This window comes from Mycetomoellerius zeteki, unplaced genomic scaffold (assembly GCF_001594055.1).
Source record: "Mycetomoellerius zeteki isolate Tzet28-1 unplaced genomic scaffold, Tzet1.0 scaffold275, whole genome shotgun sequence".
NCBI classification, from domain to species: domain Eukaryota; kingdom Metazoa; phylum Arthropoda; class Insecta; order Hymenoptera; family Formicidae; genus Mycetomoellerius; species Mycetomoellerius zeteki.
This window is the reverse complement of record NW_017257255.1, coordinates 239,454-260,635: the sequence shown is the minus strand read 5'-3', so window position 1 is coordinate 260,635 and position 21,182 is coordinate 239,454. Positions and strand designations below refer to the sequence as shown.

The following is a 21,182-nucleotide window of genomic DNA, read 5'->3' as shown; positions in this document are numbered from 1 at the left end:
AGCTTATGTACTGAATATTTTTCCTTTTTGGAAAAAAAGAAAAATTATTCGTTCTCACCCCGGCGAAAGATTTGTTAATATTTTTTTAATTATCTTTATGCATTCATTAATCTGTCGCTCTGCCAATTAAATGCGTAACGTAATCAAACATTCCGACAAAATTTTGAGATTAAGAATGATTTTTCTTTTAATAAGTTAAATAATAGCACGATAGTGACAGCAATATTAATGAAAATGTTTAATTAAGTACATTTAAATACAATCAGTAAAAGTATTTTTGCATATAACGATATAATGAATGAATTTTATATATATATACTATGTATATATATATGTATATATTCAATTAATATACCATTAATAATGTAGCGATATAACATGATATATATTCAGAATAATCTTAAATGACTTCGGAACCATTTTATGCTTAACAATTTATATACAATACATATATATATACACAGAGCTTTCCTGGTCTATCTCATTATAAATTAGTGGAAAAATAATGCTGTTTTGGCCATGATCTGCGCATCAGTAATTATCAACTACATCTTCGTTGCTAATACCTACATTTTTGAATGTCTGTTTCATGGTAGTCTTTAAAATAGTCAAAAAATTGTAATTATACACACAGTTTATCATCGCGAAGTGTATACCTCTAGAAAAATCTCATCTCGAATAATGCATCGATCGTTACCACAATATAATCCTTTATTATAATCTGCCATTCATTAATAGTAATAGATAACATTAATACTTTGATTATTATCACTGTATGAAAATAATTCATATAAAGCAAGTAGCTATTATTTAATAAATGGAATAAGTTTCCAACTTCCATTTTTTTCATGTCTTGATTTTTGCCAAATTTGTGGTAATTATTCGGCTTTGCACCATTATAAGAAATATTTAATTTATTCATTATAAAATACCAAACATCTTCGATTTTAAGGGGATCCTAAAGTCGTCTGTATTACCGATTAAATCGTAAATTTTTGTAGAACAAATACTTTTTTCTCTTTCACAGATTCAAAAATCCTTTTCCAGGATTAAAGTATACACATTAATACGCGTTTGTGAGGTGGAATTTATGCCGAGAACGATAAAAAATTTTTCTTAAGATTTCAATTTCGAAATTTTTTGTCGTTCTCGGCATAAATTCCACCTCACAAACGCGTATTAATGTGTATACTTTAATCCTGGAAAAGGATTTTCGAATCTGTGAAAGAGAAAAAAAGTATTTGTTATACAAAAATTACGATTTAATCGATAATACAGAAGGCTTTAGGATCCCCTTAATACAGAAATTAAGTGATTCGGCGATTGCGTTTGTGATCTCTTCGCGTTATATCGAATAAAATGAGAGAAATTCTATGCTGAGGGATCTAGTAGATAAAGTGTATAAAAGTAGATGCGTTAATCGAATTGTTTGAATGGAATGGTTCGATAATTCACACATATTCACACATATGCATATATATATGCATACATATGAATTATATTATAATGTATAAATATAAATTAAGAACAGGATGATATACGCATATGGAATGTGTAACTTAAGTGGTTTTCTGAAAATGGCTATTCATCACTTTGTTTAAATTGTAATAAACATTGGCTGCGTTCAGCAGAGAAAACAGCTTTGCAACTGTTGTAAAATTCTTGAATATGATTGGTTTATACATTTAGATCCAATGAGGAACTAAGGGCAAGACCAATCATATTAAAGAATTTTACAACAGTTGCAAAACTGCTTTTTCTGCTGAATGCAGCCATTGTTTTGCCTCAAATCAAGCTAACGGAATTATCAAATTCACATCAGCTTCATATTCGGAATATGACTTTAATGTATAAGCTGACAAGCGTTATCGGGAATAACATCGTAAATTCTCTCGTATTTATCTTGCTAATTAATAATAAAATAGTTATATCATATTCTATGTATACTGTGTGACAAATAAGAAATTACAAAGGCCATATAGCAGTACCGCAGAGCATTCTGACAATGTTAGTATTTCTATGCTACATTTAATATGTTTCAAGAAATTTTAGTCCAGAATTATTATTCTAGCTATTCGAAGTACTAGGATAAATTAATCTTAAGAAAGTGCTGTACAATGTAAATAGCTGTCTTTCGACGTCGATAAGTCTATGAGAAGTATACCTAATTATATACCTCTATAATTTAATAAATTTATTATATATTTATACTTTCCAATAAATTAATATTCACGTTGCAACAAATAAACAACGATCTGTACATTCAATATAAAAATTAAACCTAAGGACGGAAAACAGAAAACGCTAATCAGATATTCAATTCCCACTGTGAATAAAGTATATCGATTGGCAAAAGTATCAAGTTGCCACAGGCATTGTTGTTAATTTTCACGCTATGCGCGAAATACTAACAGTGGAATACTCTATCGTATAATTATTCGTTATTCTATTTTTTATCCGAATAGTTCCTTTAAAGTACAATGCTCAATGAGCCCAATTAGTTGTGCAGAGCATTTTCCTGAATACAAATAAAAAAACCTTTTATTTATATCTCGGACTGTCTGGCGGGGTCGGTTGCGTGTTAGCCTTCTGCTTTGGTCCAGTTTTAAAGGACATCTTTTTTACAGGTCTCGGTGAAATTCCGTGAAGCGCAGGACTCTCAGGGGTATCACTACTAAACCATACTCTGCTTCCGTCAGAAACTGAAAATAAAAGCCAGAATTAATAAAATCTCATTAATTGTAACTTTGTAGATTATCAATTAAAAAGCAACATAAAATTTTAGTAAGAAAATAGATGCTCGTGAAAAAGGCAGAGATTGTTAAAAAAAAGTAAGCGTGCAGTTTGAATAAGAAGAGAGCATCGATGGAAACACAATATTTTTATATTGCATATTTTACATATACAGGGTGTTTCCAAATTAAATCGCAAAACTTCGGGAGCGTGTAGAGGAGTAAAAAACTAAGAAAAAAAGTCCTATAGACATATGCTCGTTTTTGCTCCGTTTCAGAGAAATCGAAAAAAAATGTTTACATTTCTTGCCATATCTAGCACCGACATATTTGATTACATTTTCCACTTTCTGTTATGAATTTGTCAGTCGCTCTTTGAAAGCCTTTAACAGTAGATGAATTTTGTCTTTTGCAATATGCCGCGTACGTATTCTAATAGTGAATATGCTGATATGGTTTTTGTATACGGTTTCTGCAACGGTAATGCTTTAAAGGCGGTGCGAGAATATGCACGACGATTTCCAAACAGAAGAGTGCCAAACCGAAGAGTGTTTATGTTGACATTTAATAGATTGCGAGAGACTGGAACATTTTCAATTCGACAAGAAAACAACCGATTTCAAGCAGCGTTACGAAGAGATTTGCAGGCAGGGAATCGTATTTTACAACATTTTGACAATCATCCTGAGACCAGCGTTCGGAATGCGTCGGCTGTATTGGGAGTGTCACCACAAACAATTTGGCGAACTGTAAAAGGAGATAATCGCTATCCCTACCACATTCAAAAAGTGCAAAATTTATTACCTCAAGATCATTGGAACAGATTGAACTTTTGTAACTGGTACCTTCAGACATGCCACAATGATATTTTATTTCCATCTAAAATAATGTGGTCAGATGAGGCAACATTTACCAGAGGTGGAATAATTAATCAAAGGAATTATGATATATGGGCTCATCAAAATCCCAGGTCTGTTAGAGAATACAAATTTCAGCAAGAGTTTTCTGTTAATGTCTGGCTTGGAATTTGGAACGACGTTTTAGTGGGACCGTTTTTTTTACCTGCAAGATTAAATGGGGACCGTTTTCTAAATTTCTTGGAGAATGAATTTTCTGACTATTTAGAAAACATCCCATTACAACAACGTACTGAAATGTGGTTTCAATTAGATGGATGCCCTGCTCATTACAGCAGAGTCGCTAGAACCTGGTTAGATAGAAAATTCCCACAACGATGGATTGGACGTGGAGGAGCAGTACATTGGGCAACTCGTTCGCCCGACTTAACGCCATTAGATTTCTATGCATGGGGTACTCTGAAGCAAGAAGTTTATTCTTCGCCTATTCAATCAGAGCAACATTTGAGAAATCGTATCGTAGCTGCAGCGAACAGAATATCGCAAGAACAGTGCCTGGCTGCTACAAGAGCCGTGTTTGACAGATGCAATGCTTGTATTGCTGCAAGAGGTGCACATTTCGAACAAAATCTTCATTAAAAAGTTTATAAATAAAATAATTAAAATAATAAATTAAATATATTTTTTTCTTTTTTCGTGATTTCCTGCGAAACAAAGCAAAAAGGAGCATATGTCTATAGGACTTTTTTTCTTAGTTTTTTACTCCTCTACACGCTCCCGAAGTTTTGCCATTTAATTTGGAAACACCCTGTATATATATTGCATATATGAATGCGTTCCGTTTTCATGCTCGCATGCTATAAGCATTAATTCATCCTTGTTGTTTATCAAATATTAAGCTGTAGTCACACTATAGGTTGTTGGCTATGGTTGCCGATTATCGATTCTATTTTAGCCAACCACGATGCAGCGAATACGGACTAGCTGCAACGTAATTGGCTAAAATAGAACCATCAACCGGCAACACGTAATGTGATTACGGCTTTAAACAAGAACAAATAATGCTTATAGGTGCTATAAGCGCAAAACGAAACGCACCTATTATATTCTCCTGCAAAGCAATATTTAAAAATGATAAAAAAACATTATTAAAAATATTTTAAAAAACATGAAATACACATAAACATAAGAAAAAATAATATCCAGACATGCTATTTTTATAATGTTGCTCATAGATTGGAAAGATTACCTCTGAATATATTTTGTAAGACTGCCAAACAAAAAGTTAATTAAAAGACATAGAAAGGTTAAAGAAAAAATTGAGTAATATTCTTGATTTTACAATATTCGGCAGATTAAATCTTGCAATTATATATATTGTTATTAGACACACAGCAGGTATATAACAAAAATTAGAATTAGAAAATATTTATTTTCAAATATCTATCTGTAGCATGTTGTACGAACATTACTGTTTATGAAATTGTGATCAAACAATCATAAAGTATATGTGTGTGTGTGTGTGTGTGTGTGTATATACAAACTTTTTGACACCGCTTGTATGCAGATAGAGCGAATTAAACCGAATCGAAAAGTCCTTTCTTCATTATTTTACAATTTTCACAATCGAGATATTAATTTCTAAAGTTCGCCGAATAAGCGCGTATCCGCCCGGCCATACCGCCAAATGCATGCTCATTTACACCCATTGCCCCCATCGGTCATGATCGCTAGGCGTATGTAGATTTGTTTACTACAAGTGGCAATACGCACAGCAGCAAAAAAAAAAACAACTCCCCGCGCGTTTAGCGATCATGACCAAAGACATAGAGAATGAACTGCGCGATCCGTATCTAAGTAGTATTTAAATGTGATCGGCAATAATGAGAGAAACCATGGAAGACGGCCAATCTTCCTCTCGTTCTCTCTTCCATTACGTCGAATGGAAATAGATTAGCCGTCTTACATGCGGTCCCTCTCTTTTATTTTTATTGATCATTTTGACACACAGATCCCGCAATCCATTCTCTGTTGTTATCGACAACGATCAATGAATGTGCATTTGGCTGTATGACCCACTGGATATGTTTATTCGGCGATTTTTAAATTAATATCTCTTAATTATTGCAAAAATTGTAAAATAGTACAGGACTTTTCAACTCAGTTTAATCCATTCTATACACGAGCGTTTTGTCAAAACTTACTGAACATCTTGTATGTACACGCACGCACGCACGCACGCACACATGTATATACATACACACACACTTAACAGATACAGATAGAGGCATAGGATACAATATCAGATAAATGTTGGAAGAACAGCACGGAAATAATAAATAACTAATAATACTACCTTGTCCGGTGGTGTTACAAGGTGGGTGGGGGTTAGTGGACTGAATTAGTCACCTCTATTCGCACGATTGTCACTGCTCGCTGTCGAACTGCTGCGCAAACCGGAGCGTCCCTGGTGCGAATCTATAAGCGCTGCTGCGAGGTTTGACGATGCTGTGGATTGCACGCTTGTTGTAGATCCTGATAGTGCGATATCAATAGTAATAATAAACTTCTATAAACGATAAATATGAACGAGTAATGATACGCGAAATACTGAAGAGAGACGTTTATTTCTGCATGTACGAGGTGTGATCAAAAAGTAAGGTGACTTTTTGAATTTCGCGCGCTCTGTACTCTAATTTAAAAAATTTTTTTTTGTTGTGTTGGTACACTCGTCACGATCATATGTTCACAGTTTTGACTATATAGCATGTTTTGTTTTTATATGAGAGGCATAAAGGTTAGACTCGTGTTTGCGTGCTCGGCGATTTTTTGCTTTTGAAAATAATGGAGCAGAGAGTTTGTATTAATTTTTGTGTAAAAAATGGTATTAAGTGTTCAAAAACTCTTGAAATGTTGACAGTGGCGTACGGTGAGTCAACTTTGAGCAAAAAAAATGTTTATAAATGGTATAAGTTATTCCAAGAGGGCCGAGAAAATGTTAACGATGAACCTCGCTCTGGACGCCCCAGCACGTCAAAAACCGACGAAAATGTTCAGGAAGTGAAAGAAATTGTGTTGAAAAATCGTCGAATAATGCACCTGCGCACACGTCGTTACTAGTGAGTAGTTTTTTGGCCAAAAACAATACTATCATCATGCCTCAGCCACCGTATTCACCAGACTTGGCCCCCTGTGACTTTTTCCTCTTCCCAAAATTGAAAAGGCCCATGAAAGGACGAAGATTTGCGACGATTGAGGAGATTAAGGCTGCATCGCTGGAGGAGCTCAAGGCAATACCCAAAAGTGCATTTCAGAAGTGTTTTGACGACTGGAAAAAGCGCTGGCACAAGTGCATTGTATCAGAGGGGGATTATTTTGAAGGGGATAACATAATTTTGGATGAATAAATGAATATTTTTTTATAAAAATGAAAAGTCACCTTACTTTTTGATCACACCTCGTATGTGAAAATTTTTAAAAATTAAATATATTATTACAAAATATATATATAATATTACTAATGTTTTTACTTAATTGAGAATCACGTACCAGAGACAGACGAAGCTGCGCTAAACGGGCTTGGCGGTTGCACTGGTGAGTAAACATTGGCCGTAAACTCCTCGAATGTTGTAGCTTCCTTGTGATTTCTCATAACGGTATCGATGGATCGCGATCTCTCCTCATAACTAAAATTTTATTTAAGTGTTATTCAATTCGATGATTTCATAATATTGCAGTTTATAAACAGATTACTTACTAATGTTGATATAACGTAAGCGTAGACCTTTTTGCTTTACTCGCGGCTAATGCGGTTGTTCTCACTAAACCCGGTAATACCTTATCCTCCACAATACATTCATCAAATAAAGGACCGAAAAATGGAATCTCCGATTTACGCGAAATTTGTATTCGATACAGCTTGTTTTTCAATGGATAAATGACAATGAGAACATCGCAGAATTCTGTAGGTATGATGTCTCTGCGATAATCTCGCCAATGTTCCGACCAGACTATGTGGATTTCATCATTGCCAAGATGCCGTGTCTGAAATTAAATATCACGTAAATATCATGAGATAAAAGCGTTGCAGAAAGCTATACTAAAATACCTTTTGCAGTAAACTCTCAGGACTATCCGATGGCATCCTTGTAGCAACATGGAAGAGAACTTCAGTGAAAGATGTAGCATAGTACGGTGCGGTGACACCAGATGCCTTTCCAGGTACCAAGCCGCCGAGAAAACCAGTGTGCGATTCCAGCTCAACTTCCCAAGCGAGCCTCGCGATAAAACTCTCATACTCCTTACTGGCAGTGACATTGCTTAGTATGGAGTTCTTGTCTTCCTGGCCCTGGCTGACGTAAATCACCGCTATCTTGTGTGTCTCCCGAGACCGTTGGCCATCGAGATTACGGAGTTCACGTAAGAGCTTCTCGTTTTTCGCTAGCAAATGCAGTTTCTTACGCAGCTCCCAGCCGGATAAACCGAGATGCGAAAACAAGAGGCGGCAGTGATGAAATGGCGCCGGAGGCGGACGACATGACGGTGGACTGATTGCTGTTGCGCTCATACTAAAATTAAGATTTATTTTAATCAAAAATACAACCTCAAATTGCAAATCAATAAAATATATTTAGAAAACGATAGACACGCAACCTAATGTGTTGATTCCAATTATTCATGTGTTCTTGCTCTGCGTTTCTCTGATTCAAAATCGTTGCAATAGTCTCGCTCTCGAGATAATATCCCTGAGGTGGATTAGCGGGTGCATTGAGAGCTACTTCTGGATTGGTCAAAACCTCCGGGCTCGTATGTCCTATATATTGAAGAAGCTAAAAACATACAGCTCTTTAGCAATTTACTACTTTGTTATTATTGAAGATTAGGATGTCAATATAACTTTAACTTCATTCACTCACATCGTCCAAGTTATCCATATCGCTTGCAGCATTCGCAAAAGTCGGTAATATATGGGGCTCGCGATGCCGTATTGTGTGTCTGGGTGTACAGTTGTGAGGTGTAATGACACTATTCAAATCGTCTGTATGTAATTTCACGTTCCAATCAACTGAAATAAATCACAGAAATTTATCACGTCACGATACATCTTCTTTCATTAAAAAGGCTAATACATGCGCAAAAAAAGGTAACATAAATGAATTATTACCAGGTTTTGCAAACGGTAGCGGCAGATCGTCATCAATGAAAGGTTGGCTATACAAGATCGAACTATCCCAAGAAGCTTTTCCAGCAAGATCCCGCAACAAAACTCTGACCAAAGAAGGAGCTGTAGTCAAACCAGCTGTGACTCCTCCGCCAGGTGCATCCAATGCCGCTAATTCTACCAGTGACATTATGATCGAATTAGATAGCATCAACAGCTGTATGTTAGGTGCTTGAAAAACGGCGGAAGATAGCTCGTCTCCATCGATTCCAGGAACGTCGTCCAATTCAACAACCAGTGATGAGAGACGTGCAGCACCGATACCCATCGGAAAGTGTCCCAGATGATTAATTAAATGCATCAATACCTGCGTCGATTGAATATTCACGTAAATTATATATATTTATATACGCGTATAATAGATTAGCTTACCATTTTTGCTGCCAATTGTACCGACTGAATATTTCCTTTGCGAGGTGATTTTATAGAGGACTCATCAATTAAATTATCTAATGTAATATTAGGATCAAAATCATCATCGTCATCCTGGTTATTTTTAGCGATTTTCGAAAATTCCTTTCCAACTTTATTTTGCACTATGTTGTTTAAAACCTACATAATAAAATTAAATGCTATAGAAACCGACAAGATAAAACGCCATATATGTATAAAATATTAAAACAATATCAATAATACTGACTGTAAATAAAGTCATCAAGAGAGGTTTTCCTTGGAACATCTGTAGTAATACTGTTGGTCCTAAATGCATAGCCCATTCGCCTAAGCAAAATAGCATCGACACTGTTAAAGGTCCGCGTCTTTCACGCGTTGTCATTCGCCCAAGTGTATCCGATAAGATCTGGATATCAGAAAATTAAAATTATCATTATATTCTTCTTTATAATCCTTAAATCAAAAAAGACTTAGGACTAATTATAGAAATTGAATTCTGATTAAATAAGTTTATTTATTCGCCATATTATAAGTTACAACATGAAGACGAACTTATTTCATCGGGATCCAATTCCCATAATTAATTAGGGTAGGCTTCATAATAATTAGTGCGAGATCCTTTCACAATCGTACCTGTATTATCTTAGATGGCACATTAGGATACAATTCTAGTAGTATATCAGCCTTATCGCAAAGAAGTAACAAAGAATCACACGCAACCTGTGCAACAGTAGCGTGAGAAGCCTGAAAACAAAAAATTGATATAGTCATTAAGTATTGATTAACTTCCAATAAGTAAAGATTAACTTCTGCATATTTGAACTATCAACATCTAGTTAGTAACATATAAAGAATTTGTTCATTAGTAAGAATATCAGATAAAAAGGAGATTGCATAGACTGAAACAGTTTATTTCTGGACACATATATAGCGGTAGGCCATGCAAATTAACGAGATCCTCGTAAGACACGCAGGTATCAGTCCAAAATTGTGAACGTCACACGACGGTCGACACTGCTACATTGATGCAGAAAAAAAAGAAGGAAAACTACCTGATCTATTAGGGGAAAACAGAAACCAGCTCTGCGGCGCTCTGCTCCTTGCATCCGCTGTCAATGACACTCAATGAAAGAGATTCGCTTTTATCTTAATATTATTGTAACACACCCGATTTACTTAACTTACGTTGTTAAATATGGATCTCTCTCTTTCTTAAAAAAAGATATATTCACGGATAGCAACGGTGCATTTCACGCGATATATACCGTTTAATTTAGGACAATATTCCAAATGCAAACTATCAAGCAACTACAACTCGTAGAGAATAATTGTCTCATGCTTTCTATGTTCTACAAATTTTACAGGTTCTGTGCATATGTAGCCATGTATATATGTAGCCATTCTCGTATAATTGTTTCTCAAAGATATTTAATAGAGATCTACAATTTAATATAGAAAAATTTGCAACTTACTCTAAGTGCAAGTAGAAGAACTGTAACAGCTTCCGGAATTCTCGGATGTTGTGTTTTATAGGATAGTTCTTTATATACAAACATCGCAATACTTGACAGAGCCAGGCATCTTGCAATACCAGTGGGTTCTCGTCGACAACTCCGCAAAAGTATTGTTACAATGTGCTCCTAAAAATATGAAATTTATAATAAACATGAAACAACAAGGATCAATTTGAGACTATTAATTGTGATATTAAATTATATGCAATAGTGGCATTACTTTTGCTTCTGGACACGTCATAGTTACAATATCAGGCCCATTTGGTTGTAACATGGGTAGTTTGATCATTGCAACAGGTAAGGATAACAACGAACCGATAATAGAAACAGCTTCCGTCCTTGGTGCCTGAGAAAAAAATAATATAAATAATATATAATGTTGTGTGCATGCACTGAGATAAATATTACATTACTTAATTTATAGAAAAAAAAAAATAAAATACCTCGACATCTTGACTGCTAAGTATCACATTTGCAGCGTGTATGTAGTCTAAAATCAGAAGACTCGATCCAGGTAGATTCAAACTAAATAATCTGGGTCCTGTATATTTCACAAGTACATGCAGTACTTTACTATCATTACTAGCAATTCCATTGTGAACGGCGCGATAGAAAAGCGTAAGATGCTGTTTCGGTAGACTAATGTCCAGTGGTTGTACTGTTAAGAGACATATAAGACGATATGCAGCTAATTTGCCAATTTCGTATTGATCGGGAAGCTGGATCGCCTGCGAAGAATATATGGGTAAGTACTGAAAGACATAATATTTCTGCATTATATCGTTCATTTGCTACAACAACATAACTCAAATAACAAAGTTTTCCATAAAATAAGTTTAAATATTTTAAATTATTAAAATTTTGTAACATTATATACCAATGAAATGCAATTTTGATATAATAACTAATTGTAGAGAAATAAGAGTATATACTTTTAAATATACTTTTTTCTTTATGTTCCTGTTTCTTTTTTGTAATTAAACAATGACAATTAGACAATTTTTAGTTATGTCGCAATCGTACCAAATAGTAATATATATATATATATATATATATACCTTGAAACACCAAGGTGCGATGACTGTCAGAGGTGGAATTAGCTCTGGTGCTGGAGGTGTTGCTTGATTATCTCCGGATACTCCTTGATTCAAACGTATCTAAACATACATAAACCAACAGAATAGCATAAGACACACATGTACACACACACACACACGTACGCACGTACACGTTTTATTTAATTTAATTTATTTAATTTTTTGAAGTTAGTAATTCTTACTTTAATTAACGTTTGTGTAAGTTGCACAAGATAATCCATAACTTGACCATGTAAAACGGGATCTTGAATATTATTAACATCTCCTAATGCCGAGAGCATGCGTCGCCATAAAACGACAGCCACATCTGGCAACCATCCACGGACCCCTCCACCTGCCATAACTGATCTTCTCTCAGATGCGTCATTTGTATCTATAGAACAATAAAACAGTTGCTAAATATATGCTAATCTATTAATTTGAGATATAAAATCTAAGTTTAAAATCAAATACATGTTATTGAACAATATAGTTCATTGCGTTATTTATGAATTATGAAATTGCCATATATAGTTAAGCTCTTTATATTTTATGATGTTGTGCAATAAGAAAAATTGTTACAAGCTTAACACATGACTTAATTCAATGATAAATATTTCAAAACCCCAAAAGCGGAAAACCATCTGAAAAGCATAGGTTTAATTGAAGAAATATTTTTATTTAATATTATTCGGATTCTCCGTTATATTAAATGCTCGAGCAATCATCAAAGCATCACGTATTGTTAATAAAAGGACATTACTCGACTAAGAGACGTTGTAAAATGGTTATTAATGTAGGACGGATGTAACAATTTTTTGAAGATACCAAAATGTTCACACATCAAGTCTGTGATAATATGTGGTCTTTCGCAAACTGAAATACGTTATATAGATTACACAATGACAGGCCATACATACCAATACTGCTACCATCAATATTTTCTATCTGTATAGGGCTATCTTTGTTGCTGTCAACGCCACTGCTGGGTGTCGGTGACGGGCAGCGTGGTGATGGTGGTTCGCTATCAACTATAACAATGCTATCCAAAGATTTGGCACGCCTGTTAGACAGCATCTTCCGACTGGTCACTGACGACGAAGCCGAGCCGCTTGACAGTAACCGCGCCATATCTTGTTCTATCGATAGGGGGAGTACTGCACGTGTGGAAATTGTTTACACTTAATCAAGAAGTAGGACACACACTGCGGAGATGTATTATCAATGACAAGTCGTTTAGTTAAAATCGATCTTATGAACGACATGCCGATTAAAAATTAGAATAAGCGACAATGGGTGCTGCGTTATAAATATGACAAATCTACGGATAGGAGTACTACTGTCTGTCTGTACGGTATGAAGTACGGGGAGAAGTTATTTTTAACTTGATGTCGGCGCCAAAGCGAAAAAAAAGAAGAGATACAGTTATAAATAAATTGCGCACACAGCAACACAAAGGCACTACCAAAGATCTCCACATAGTTTCGAGAAGTAAAACTAAAAAAGAGAACTATGTAACTAATGGCGTTTATTTACCGGGAATACCGCTATGTATCGTATGCGTCCGCTGTCTATGCAACTTCGTACGAGCCTTGACATTGTATATAGTGTTGTCACTTGCACTGCGCGGTAATGGTCGCACTTTCCTCATATCACGCAAAGGATGATCTGATCAAAATTGAGAAACTCCTTAGGTAAACTATTATTGCGACAAAAGAAAATTGCAATCTGTAGGTCTTACGTACCTACGACACTTTCTTTCGGCACGATATTGTTTTCTTGATCAACGCTACCTTTCCGAGGCGGCTGTACGCTTCCAGTTGACGCCGCGCGGCTTCCAACTCCACGTCGCTTTTTTGATTTTTGTTCGCTGAGTCTGTCCAAAGGTAGATCATTCAAATCCAAGTTGTACACGTGTCTCGCTAATACTCTTGTTAGTGTGTCCAGAGTTTTCTACATAGCATATATAAAAAAGAAAACATTACTTCATGTATATGAGTCAGAGCTCGTGAGATTCGTTGCACTCACCGCCCACTCGCGAATTAATTCTTCCCATTGCGTTAACGATGTTAACACCTCTAGAAACTGGTCCCATAACTGGGTAGAAATAACCACGTTTAAGTTAGCCTTAATCCATGTAACAATTAAAGTCTGGAATATGGCAGGCGCAAGTTTTCCACCGATACTTTCTTGATGCTTGCGGCGAGAGGATTTCTCGCTTAACACGAGCGATGTAATTTGCAGTAACACTCTGATTTAAGGAATTTAAATTAAATTGCGAAAGAATAAATTAATCGTAAAGAAAGAAGCTAACAAATCGCGAATAAATACCTAAGTAACTGTTCCCAGGTTGCTGGTTCCAGCCTAGAGTGCATAACTACGTATCGATACACATTTAAAACTCTTTTACAACTGTCCGTTTGTTCTTCGAGTAATGTTAAAGATGCATTCGGTCCCGAGTTTTCTAAGAAAAATACGTTTGACGCTTGCGTGATAAAAATTTGCAGAACATTTTGCAGGCCTGCCCTAATAAACAAATTTTCCCGATGTATAGCGCCAAGATAAGAATCGTTTCTTAATCTCGTCTGTCGATAACTATCAGATGGACTCTTCTCCATTTCACTTTCCTTTTTTTGACTTTCTTCGTAATCCCGATCTTTATGGCCATCTAATGGTTCCAACATGAATGGAGGGATTTCCTATAAAATATATTACGTATATACATAATAATATTTACATACATATATATGTGTAATATATAATTTTCTAATATTTAAAACTCACATTCATTTGAATCCAATCTTTATAAACGGCGATAGCCTTTCTTATGGCTCCTGCATGATTAAAATCCAGGAGAAATGCCTGTCTGTACAATTCATGTACAAAGTTTACATTATCCCTATTTCCATATAAAACCTCTCTGACTAACAGGGCCGAAACGGCACTATCTTCTTGATTTTGACTATCCTGTTGAGATATAGCTGATTCAGGTGACAGTAAATTTGAATCCGTAGAATTTTGAGTATACACCGACACACGGCGTAATTCTGACTCGGCATTTTCCTCGTTTGGTGTTGTACTGCAGATTAGTATTTAAAAATGTATTATAATTCAAATTACAACAGAAGCAAATAGATAAAACAAAAAATAAATTACCTTTGCGAAAGATGTGAAAAAAGTCCATCTTTTCTAGCGACATGCGTGAAACTTGCAACCCATTTGATTAAAGCCACTTTACAGAGTACATAGTTATTCTGATTTTGATTCATCGGTTTACGCATTGTGGGTAATTCCAAATTAGGTTTGTAAAGGGAAAAATTGTCATTGAATTCCGGACAGATGTGACGAAGATATGCTACTTTAAAACGTTCTAATAAAAATTGAAAAGTTTTATGCTGCCGTGTAGATTTATCTCGCCATTCTACTTTTATCACCTGGAAATAACACAAACAAATTGTTAATTATTTTTATCGCGTTTTAAGATTAAATAGATATCTATAAATATGTCCATAGAGAAGTAAATTACATACCTGAGTAACCATAAATTCAAGCAATGCTTCCAAAAATCTAACAGTTTCATTGTCGAGAGGCTTTTCTCCACTTTGCGGTGGTAAGATAGGCCCGCCATCAACTTGACTGATAGGACATTGATTTGATCCATTATCATGAAAAGTACTTTGCCCGAGTTGCGTGTCATAAAATTCTCTCTTGTCTTTCTCTTCAGAATTAGATGCTTTCGCCAGTTTTTCTTTCTTGCCATCTGTTTTACGATCACATTTATAAGGCGATGCTTGATGCGGTGGAAATCCTGGCACCAAGCTGGCAAACATCTGATGTATATGTTCGGGAGCATTTTCGCCAAGAGCTTGATACCACAAAATAAAATACCTAAAACATCAGTGGTGTTACACAAATAACAAGTAAATATAACATACATAAAAGCCAAATAATATGCCCTAAATAAATATAACATATCTACTGCGAACAGTTGTCATACCTTATAGCTTGTCTACGAAGTTTCCAACTATTACCAGGATGCAAGAGCTTCTGCAAAATCCGTGCTAAACTATGACACTGCCATCGTCTGTTAAGCAGCTCAGGAAGAAGAGTTAAAACTTTCTCCAGAAGTTGCAATACCTGTTCTAACTCTTCTCTGTGTGCCTTATGCACTATAAAACATATAGATTAGTTTTTTCTATCTTTTAATTATATTATGTAAGAAATATTTATGGCAAATACTATGATTAACATGAGAATGATATTTGTACAAGTATCCATGTAAATGTAATTTAACTCATAAGACGTTAGTAATGGAAGAAATAATTAATGCAAATCAAGCTAAAGTAACATGATATATGACTTACCAATATGGAAGGAAAGCTCTGGCAGCAGAATGGGAAGAAATGAAAGAGATGATAATAAAATAACGAGTGAATATTATGGTTAATACAAAATTTATTATAATTTTGAAGGCAATGATATTATTTTGTCAAGTTATATAATTATGCGATATATATTAAAGCATGGAAATTTTCAAAGTTATACAGCATTAGGACAGTTAGCTTTATTTAGTATATTACACTTTAATATCAATTTAGTTTGCAACTTACCGCGTTGCCGAAGATTTGCTTCGGCGGACACGAAGCAATCGTAAAGGATGAAGTACACATGGCTGAAGTTACCCTCAAAAAAGCCCTTTGCCTCGTCAGTGTCCACATTTTCTTTAATATAAAAACAATGAATTGATATGTTTATTATATAAAATGTAAGATATTCGTAAACATATCATCATTAATAAATAGGAAAGAAAACTTTCTCTTGCAATACATATTCCTTTATTTCAAAATATAAATAAAAAAATTAAGTTTTCCAAAAAAAGGAAATTCTTTTTCAACTTGATAAAAAATTATTAATTAATCAATGATATCGACAAAAAGTATATATTCATAATATGATTCCATCAAATCCCTTTTTTGTCATTTTTGTTTCATAATTTTTTAACAAAACCATCCTTTTTGAATTGTGACGTTTTGACGGTTTATTATGAAGTTTACTTTTAACGATTAATAGGACAATATTTACTTAACCCATTCATGGCAATAATTAAAAAAAATTTTTTCGTATTGTGTCGCTTTTGAATTAAGGGAGTGATATGTCTTATAGAAAGAAGTAGTGGAAATTCTATTACATCATAACTGGTTCCAAGTATCTGTGCTTATATAGTAGAATTCTTTTTCTTTTTCCTTATATGTATATAAGAAACAGAGAAAGAGGGAAAAAGAAGAAGAAATATATAATATAATTACATATTATAATATTTCAAAATTATTTAATATAGTAAGAGCGAAGTAGATAAACAGAATAGAAGCATTAGAACAGAAATATATGTGAGATATCAATATATATGGCACATGTTTGCAAAATATTTAAAGCTGTAGACTATTTTTATTAGTAGTGTGTGTGCATGTGTAGAAAAATACATATAAAACATGCAACTACAACGTAACTTTAGCTAGACATGGAGGCCACGAGTTGGTCAATGTGGTCAGGCGGTTTGGTGATTAGATATTAACTACCTCTCTCATAACACTGTGAAACCTTAACCATAACACTATTGGTCCAAGCAGTTACCATCTTGTAACTGCTTGGATTTAATTCTTTTTCTTTTTTTAACTAGGATATGCAACGAGCAAGTGATGTAACAGAGTTTTGTCTATGTTAAATAAACAGCTGAGAAACAAATAGAATATTACTTTCTCAAATTTTTTAGTAATTTTCTATAAAACCTGCTAAATAAAAAAAAACTGTTAATTAGCTTTACTTTTAAGATAGGTTAAATATTATACAAAATATATTTATTTTATATTTCATGAAGAGATAAAAGTGATGTCTTATAAAATCCGTGTATAACTGGTTTTTTAAATTATTACAATGATATCTTTATATATTTATTTAAAATCTGCTGTTGTGCAAAAGTAACCTCTCATTAATGTTAATTAAGGTCCACTTTGACCAAATTCTGATTAACTTAACAACTCAAGTCATCTGTGCTATTTTGTTCACATAAATCAAATAATTAATTTCTTACATAAAAAATATAGATCAGAGGGATAATAACACAATTAAAAATTTTGCAGCAAGTAATTTGATTGAATTAATCAAAGTTTTATTTGATTTGGTCGAAGTCATTACAATAGTTATTTTAAATTTTCTATTTAACATATCAACATTCCTCAGGGTCATCTATTTTCAAAGAAGTCAAACGAGTTTCATGAAGTAAACAATTTTTCCTCGATAACGTAAAAGTAATGTTGTGTATTTTGTCTCATTCTCTTTCTCTCACTTTATATTTGAGAAGTAAAAGCTGAAGTAAGATTCGTTAAAGAACGCGATATGAGGTAGAATGAAGGCGGAACGAGGAATACGCTACGAGAAACCGGAGAAACGTCCTCGTGGCTCGCAATTTGAGGCGTCTCCGCCAGCATGCGTGGGAGCGAGTAAATATCAGTGGTACCGCCTCGATTTCGTTATCGTCCTTCCGCGAAATACCTGACTCAGCCTATTACGACCTGTCATCATCGACACGTCGTTGTCGTCGTGATCCTCACCTAGTACGATTTTAAGATGCTTGAATCGCGTCGCGCTGTCCTTCTTGACATCCTGGATCTTGAGCGTCGACTTCTTGACGTCTACATGGAGCTTTTTGCTGAACATGATTCGAGCCGCCGGCGGCCGCGGGGACAGGAACAATCATCGACGACGACGCCCAGGACGGTTCGCGTCGATGCCCAGGTCCGGTTACCTCCGCGCGATCACCATGCCAGCGGCGCGAGGTGCACGATGCACGGCCCACCCGTGTCACGTCAAATCGGCGTCGAATTTCACATACACACCTCCGATCAGATGTACGTGACGGCCATCTTGAGCGCCTAACTGGCCACACGCAAGCAGCGCTGCGCCCCTCGGCCCTCGGTGGTACTTCGGGGCAATGACATCATCCGTCATCCAATTCCCAATTCTCAGAGAATATATTCTGTTATGACTCATTATAATTACGTTTCGTAAGGGACATTTTAAAGTCTTAAAGGCGCCGCACGAAACAGAAAATTATCTGCGACGTCTTTAGAATATTTTATGTCTCGATTTATCATTTTTGAAACTTTTTTTTTAATTTGACATCGTTTCTTAACGCGTGTAACTTTGATCGATAATACAGTTTAATAATAATAATGTATATAAACAAAGATATACATATAACAACAAAAAAAGAGAAGCTAATTGTAACAATTATTTATTAAATTGTTAAATAAATTGGTCTTGTCAATAGTTTAATTATCATTTTAATAATAATTTAAAATTAATATATATATATTTATTTCTTGAAAACATTATATAATTATTGCTAATGAGCAAAAAACTTACGTATATGTAACTGTAATATTATATACATATATATTATATTTCATATATATATATTTTTTTACAGTCTTGAAGTAGGAATGTGCGTTATCCGCAGTGGGATTTGATTAGAATAATGAAATCGTCTTTACCGACCGAGCAGCGATTATAACTAGATCGATATTCGATTTCACTAGAGGCGCGCATCATGTCCAAAGCGGAAGTGATAGGAACTGATGTCGAAGAACTAGTCATGGTGGACTTACACGTGGAGTTACACGCGCGGTTTCAAAATGAGTTCGAGAGATGAGGAAGTTTACATGGAATTTTCGTTTATTAAAGAAAACAGCGTAAGTCAGCGGGAGAAAGTGAAGGCGTTCTGGAAGTTCTTGGATGCTCAGAATTGTTTGCAACCGCACAAAGGTAACAAAAGTATGAATTTAGGTTATCATATTCGATCTAAGAATATCTTTTTTCCATTTTACTACGAAAGCTTGGATATCTTCTAAGATATGTGTGTTAATATTACAATATATATCATAAGCGTGTTTATCGAATAATAATGTTGTAACAATAAAGAAAGAATAAGCTAAAGTAATAATATCACAATTAAATTAAATTAAAAATTCATATCTCAAAAGCCGTATGGCACACAAAACAACTTAGCAATACACAGCACAAAAGTTTGCAGCAACATTGCTGCAATATTGCTGGAATAATATTCTATGCTATATGGGACACAACAAATTATAAATTGATCGTCAATTTAACAATGATATTAATAAGCATCTTAAAAAACACTGCAAAGAATTAATTTTATTTTTATTAAATTATATAAAAATAAATGGAATTCTATAAAAGTGTCAATATCGAGCATTTGATTGAGACAATACTTTGACACGAAGGAATATTGGAACGCGAATCGTCATCGGAAACGGCGTCGGTATCGAGCGTGGAGGAAATTATGAAGGAGAAGGATATTTGGCGCAAGGGATTGCAAGTCTTCCAACAACTCGGTCTAGACAAGACCGCTCTCGCAGCTGATAACAAATGCGGACTCTGCAGCTTCGCTCACAAAACAAAGTTCCAGTATGGTTAGCGGAACGTTTTCAATAGAACGTTAGATAAATCAGTGCTTTTCCCAATAATCACAGATGCAAAGATCTGGCCGACACGGTGACGCAACCGTATGAGGAATTGAACGCTGACATAGAGGCCTTCGAGCAGCGTCAAAAAAATCGTGACTCGATCATCTTTACTCAGCGCGAAGCGTTTTGTGCTGCCGACAAATCCAATTGCAACTCTAGTGTAAAAACGAAGAAATAATGTAATTTGTGTAGTCGATACTTTAGGACGATCTTTTTTCGACTCGCGAACCGCGATGTTTCCATTCGAGTTCCAATTCGTCAATCGATTTCTAAAAATTCAAAATTAGTTTAACAAATTACATATTTATTTATGAAAATAATAAATAAATTTTTTATCTCTAAAAATGTCCTATTATATATCTATATATATAAAGTAATAATTCATTCAGCCCGGCAAGACGGGAGAAGAGTGTACTCTTATCGAAATGTGTTGATTCAAAGAGGGCCCGATAAATTTAATTCCGCACTGAGAGAAACAGTATTTATTATTATGACTATAATTGCATGGTAAAATAATTACGGTTCTAGAAGGTCTATTTTTAGATATTATTAATGCTACAATGTTAATAATAATAATAATTACATTTATAGTTCTATGTAAAAATATAGTTAGCACTAAAAAGTTATTATATAAATTATAGAGTTAAATTATGGTAATTGTAACCATTTTTTCTCTCAGTTACACATTAAAAAGATTTTTCTTGATGTTAGTATTGGTATTGATATTGATTAAACACTGAATGTCTTTTTTTATTAATTTTATGTTTATTAGTTTCTTATTTATAGGAGGGAAAAAGAAAATAAAAAATGCTCTCAGCTGTTCTGAATACATTGTCTTAGCAA

The 21,182-nt window shown here is 34.6% G+C and overlaps 2 protein-coding genes across 6 annotated transcripts; one reads left to right on the top strand and one right to left on the bottom strand.

The window, feature by feature from the left end:
- Positions 1-1,780: 1,780 nt before the first annotated feature.
- LOC108724131 (probable Rho GTPase-activating protein CG5521) lies at positions 1,781-18,711 on the bottom strand. Of its 5 annotated transcripts, none has more exons than XM_018450317.1 (28): positions 18,402-18,711; positions 16,404-16,514; positions 16,158-16,175; positions 15,791-15,962; positions 15,324-15,681; positions 14,950-15,227; positions 14,578-14,872; positions 14,125-14,492; positions 13,822-14,044; positions 13,539-13,746; positions 13,330-13,461; positions 12,714-12,950; positions 11,997-12,187; positions 11,776-11,874; positions 11,161-11,445; positions 10,938-11,063; positions 10,676-10,843; positions 9,837-9,947; positions 9,451-9,609; positions 9,183-9,362; positions 8,754-9,117; positions 8,506-8,654; positions 8,243-8,418; positions 7,698-8,157; positions 7,347-7,633; positions 7,139-7,275; positions 5,999-6,124; positions 1,781-2,702 (listed from the first exon to the last, which is right to left on the bottom strand). In XM_018450317.1, exons 1-28 carry the CDS (start codon positions 18,505-18,507, stop codon positions 2,542-2,544), a joined length of 5,685 nt encoding a protein of 1,894 aa, XP_018305819.1. In that variant the 5' UTR covers positions 18,508-18,711; the 3' UTR covers positions 1,781-2,541. The 5 variants fall into 5 exon arrangements, with proteins under 5 accessions (XP_018305819.1, XP_018305821.1, XP_018305820.1 ...); XM_018450319.1 differs by having other exon boundaries at positions 5,999-6,097; XM_018450320.1 differs by having other exon boundaries at positions 2,630-2,702; positions 5,946-6,124.
- A 732-nt stretch (positions 18,712-19,443) lies between these two features.
- LOC108724116 (uncharacterized) lies at positions 19,444-20,547 on the top strand. Its single transcript, XM_018450291.1, has 3 exons — positions 19,444-19,614; positions 20,097-20,285; positions 20,346-20,547. Exons 1-3 carry the CDS (start codon positions 19,485-19,487, stop codon positions 20,369-20,371), a joined length of 345 nt encoding a protein of 114 aa, XP_018305793.1. The 5' UTR covers positions 19,444-19,484; the 3' UTR covers positions 20,372-20,547.
- Positions 20,548-21,182: the final 635 nt, after the last annotated feature.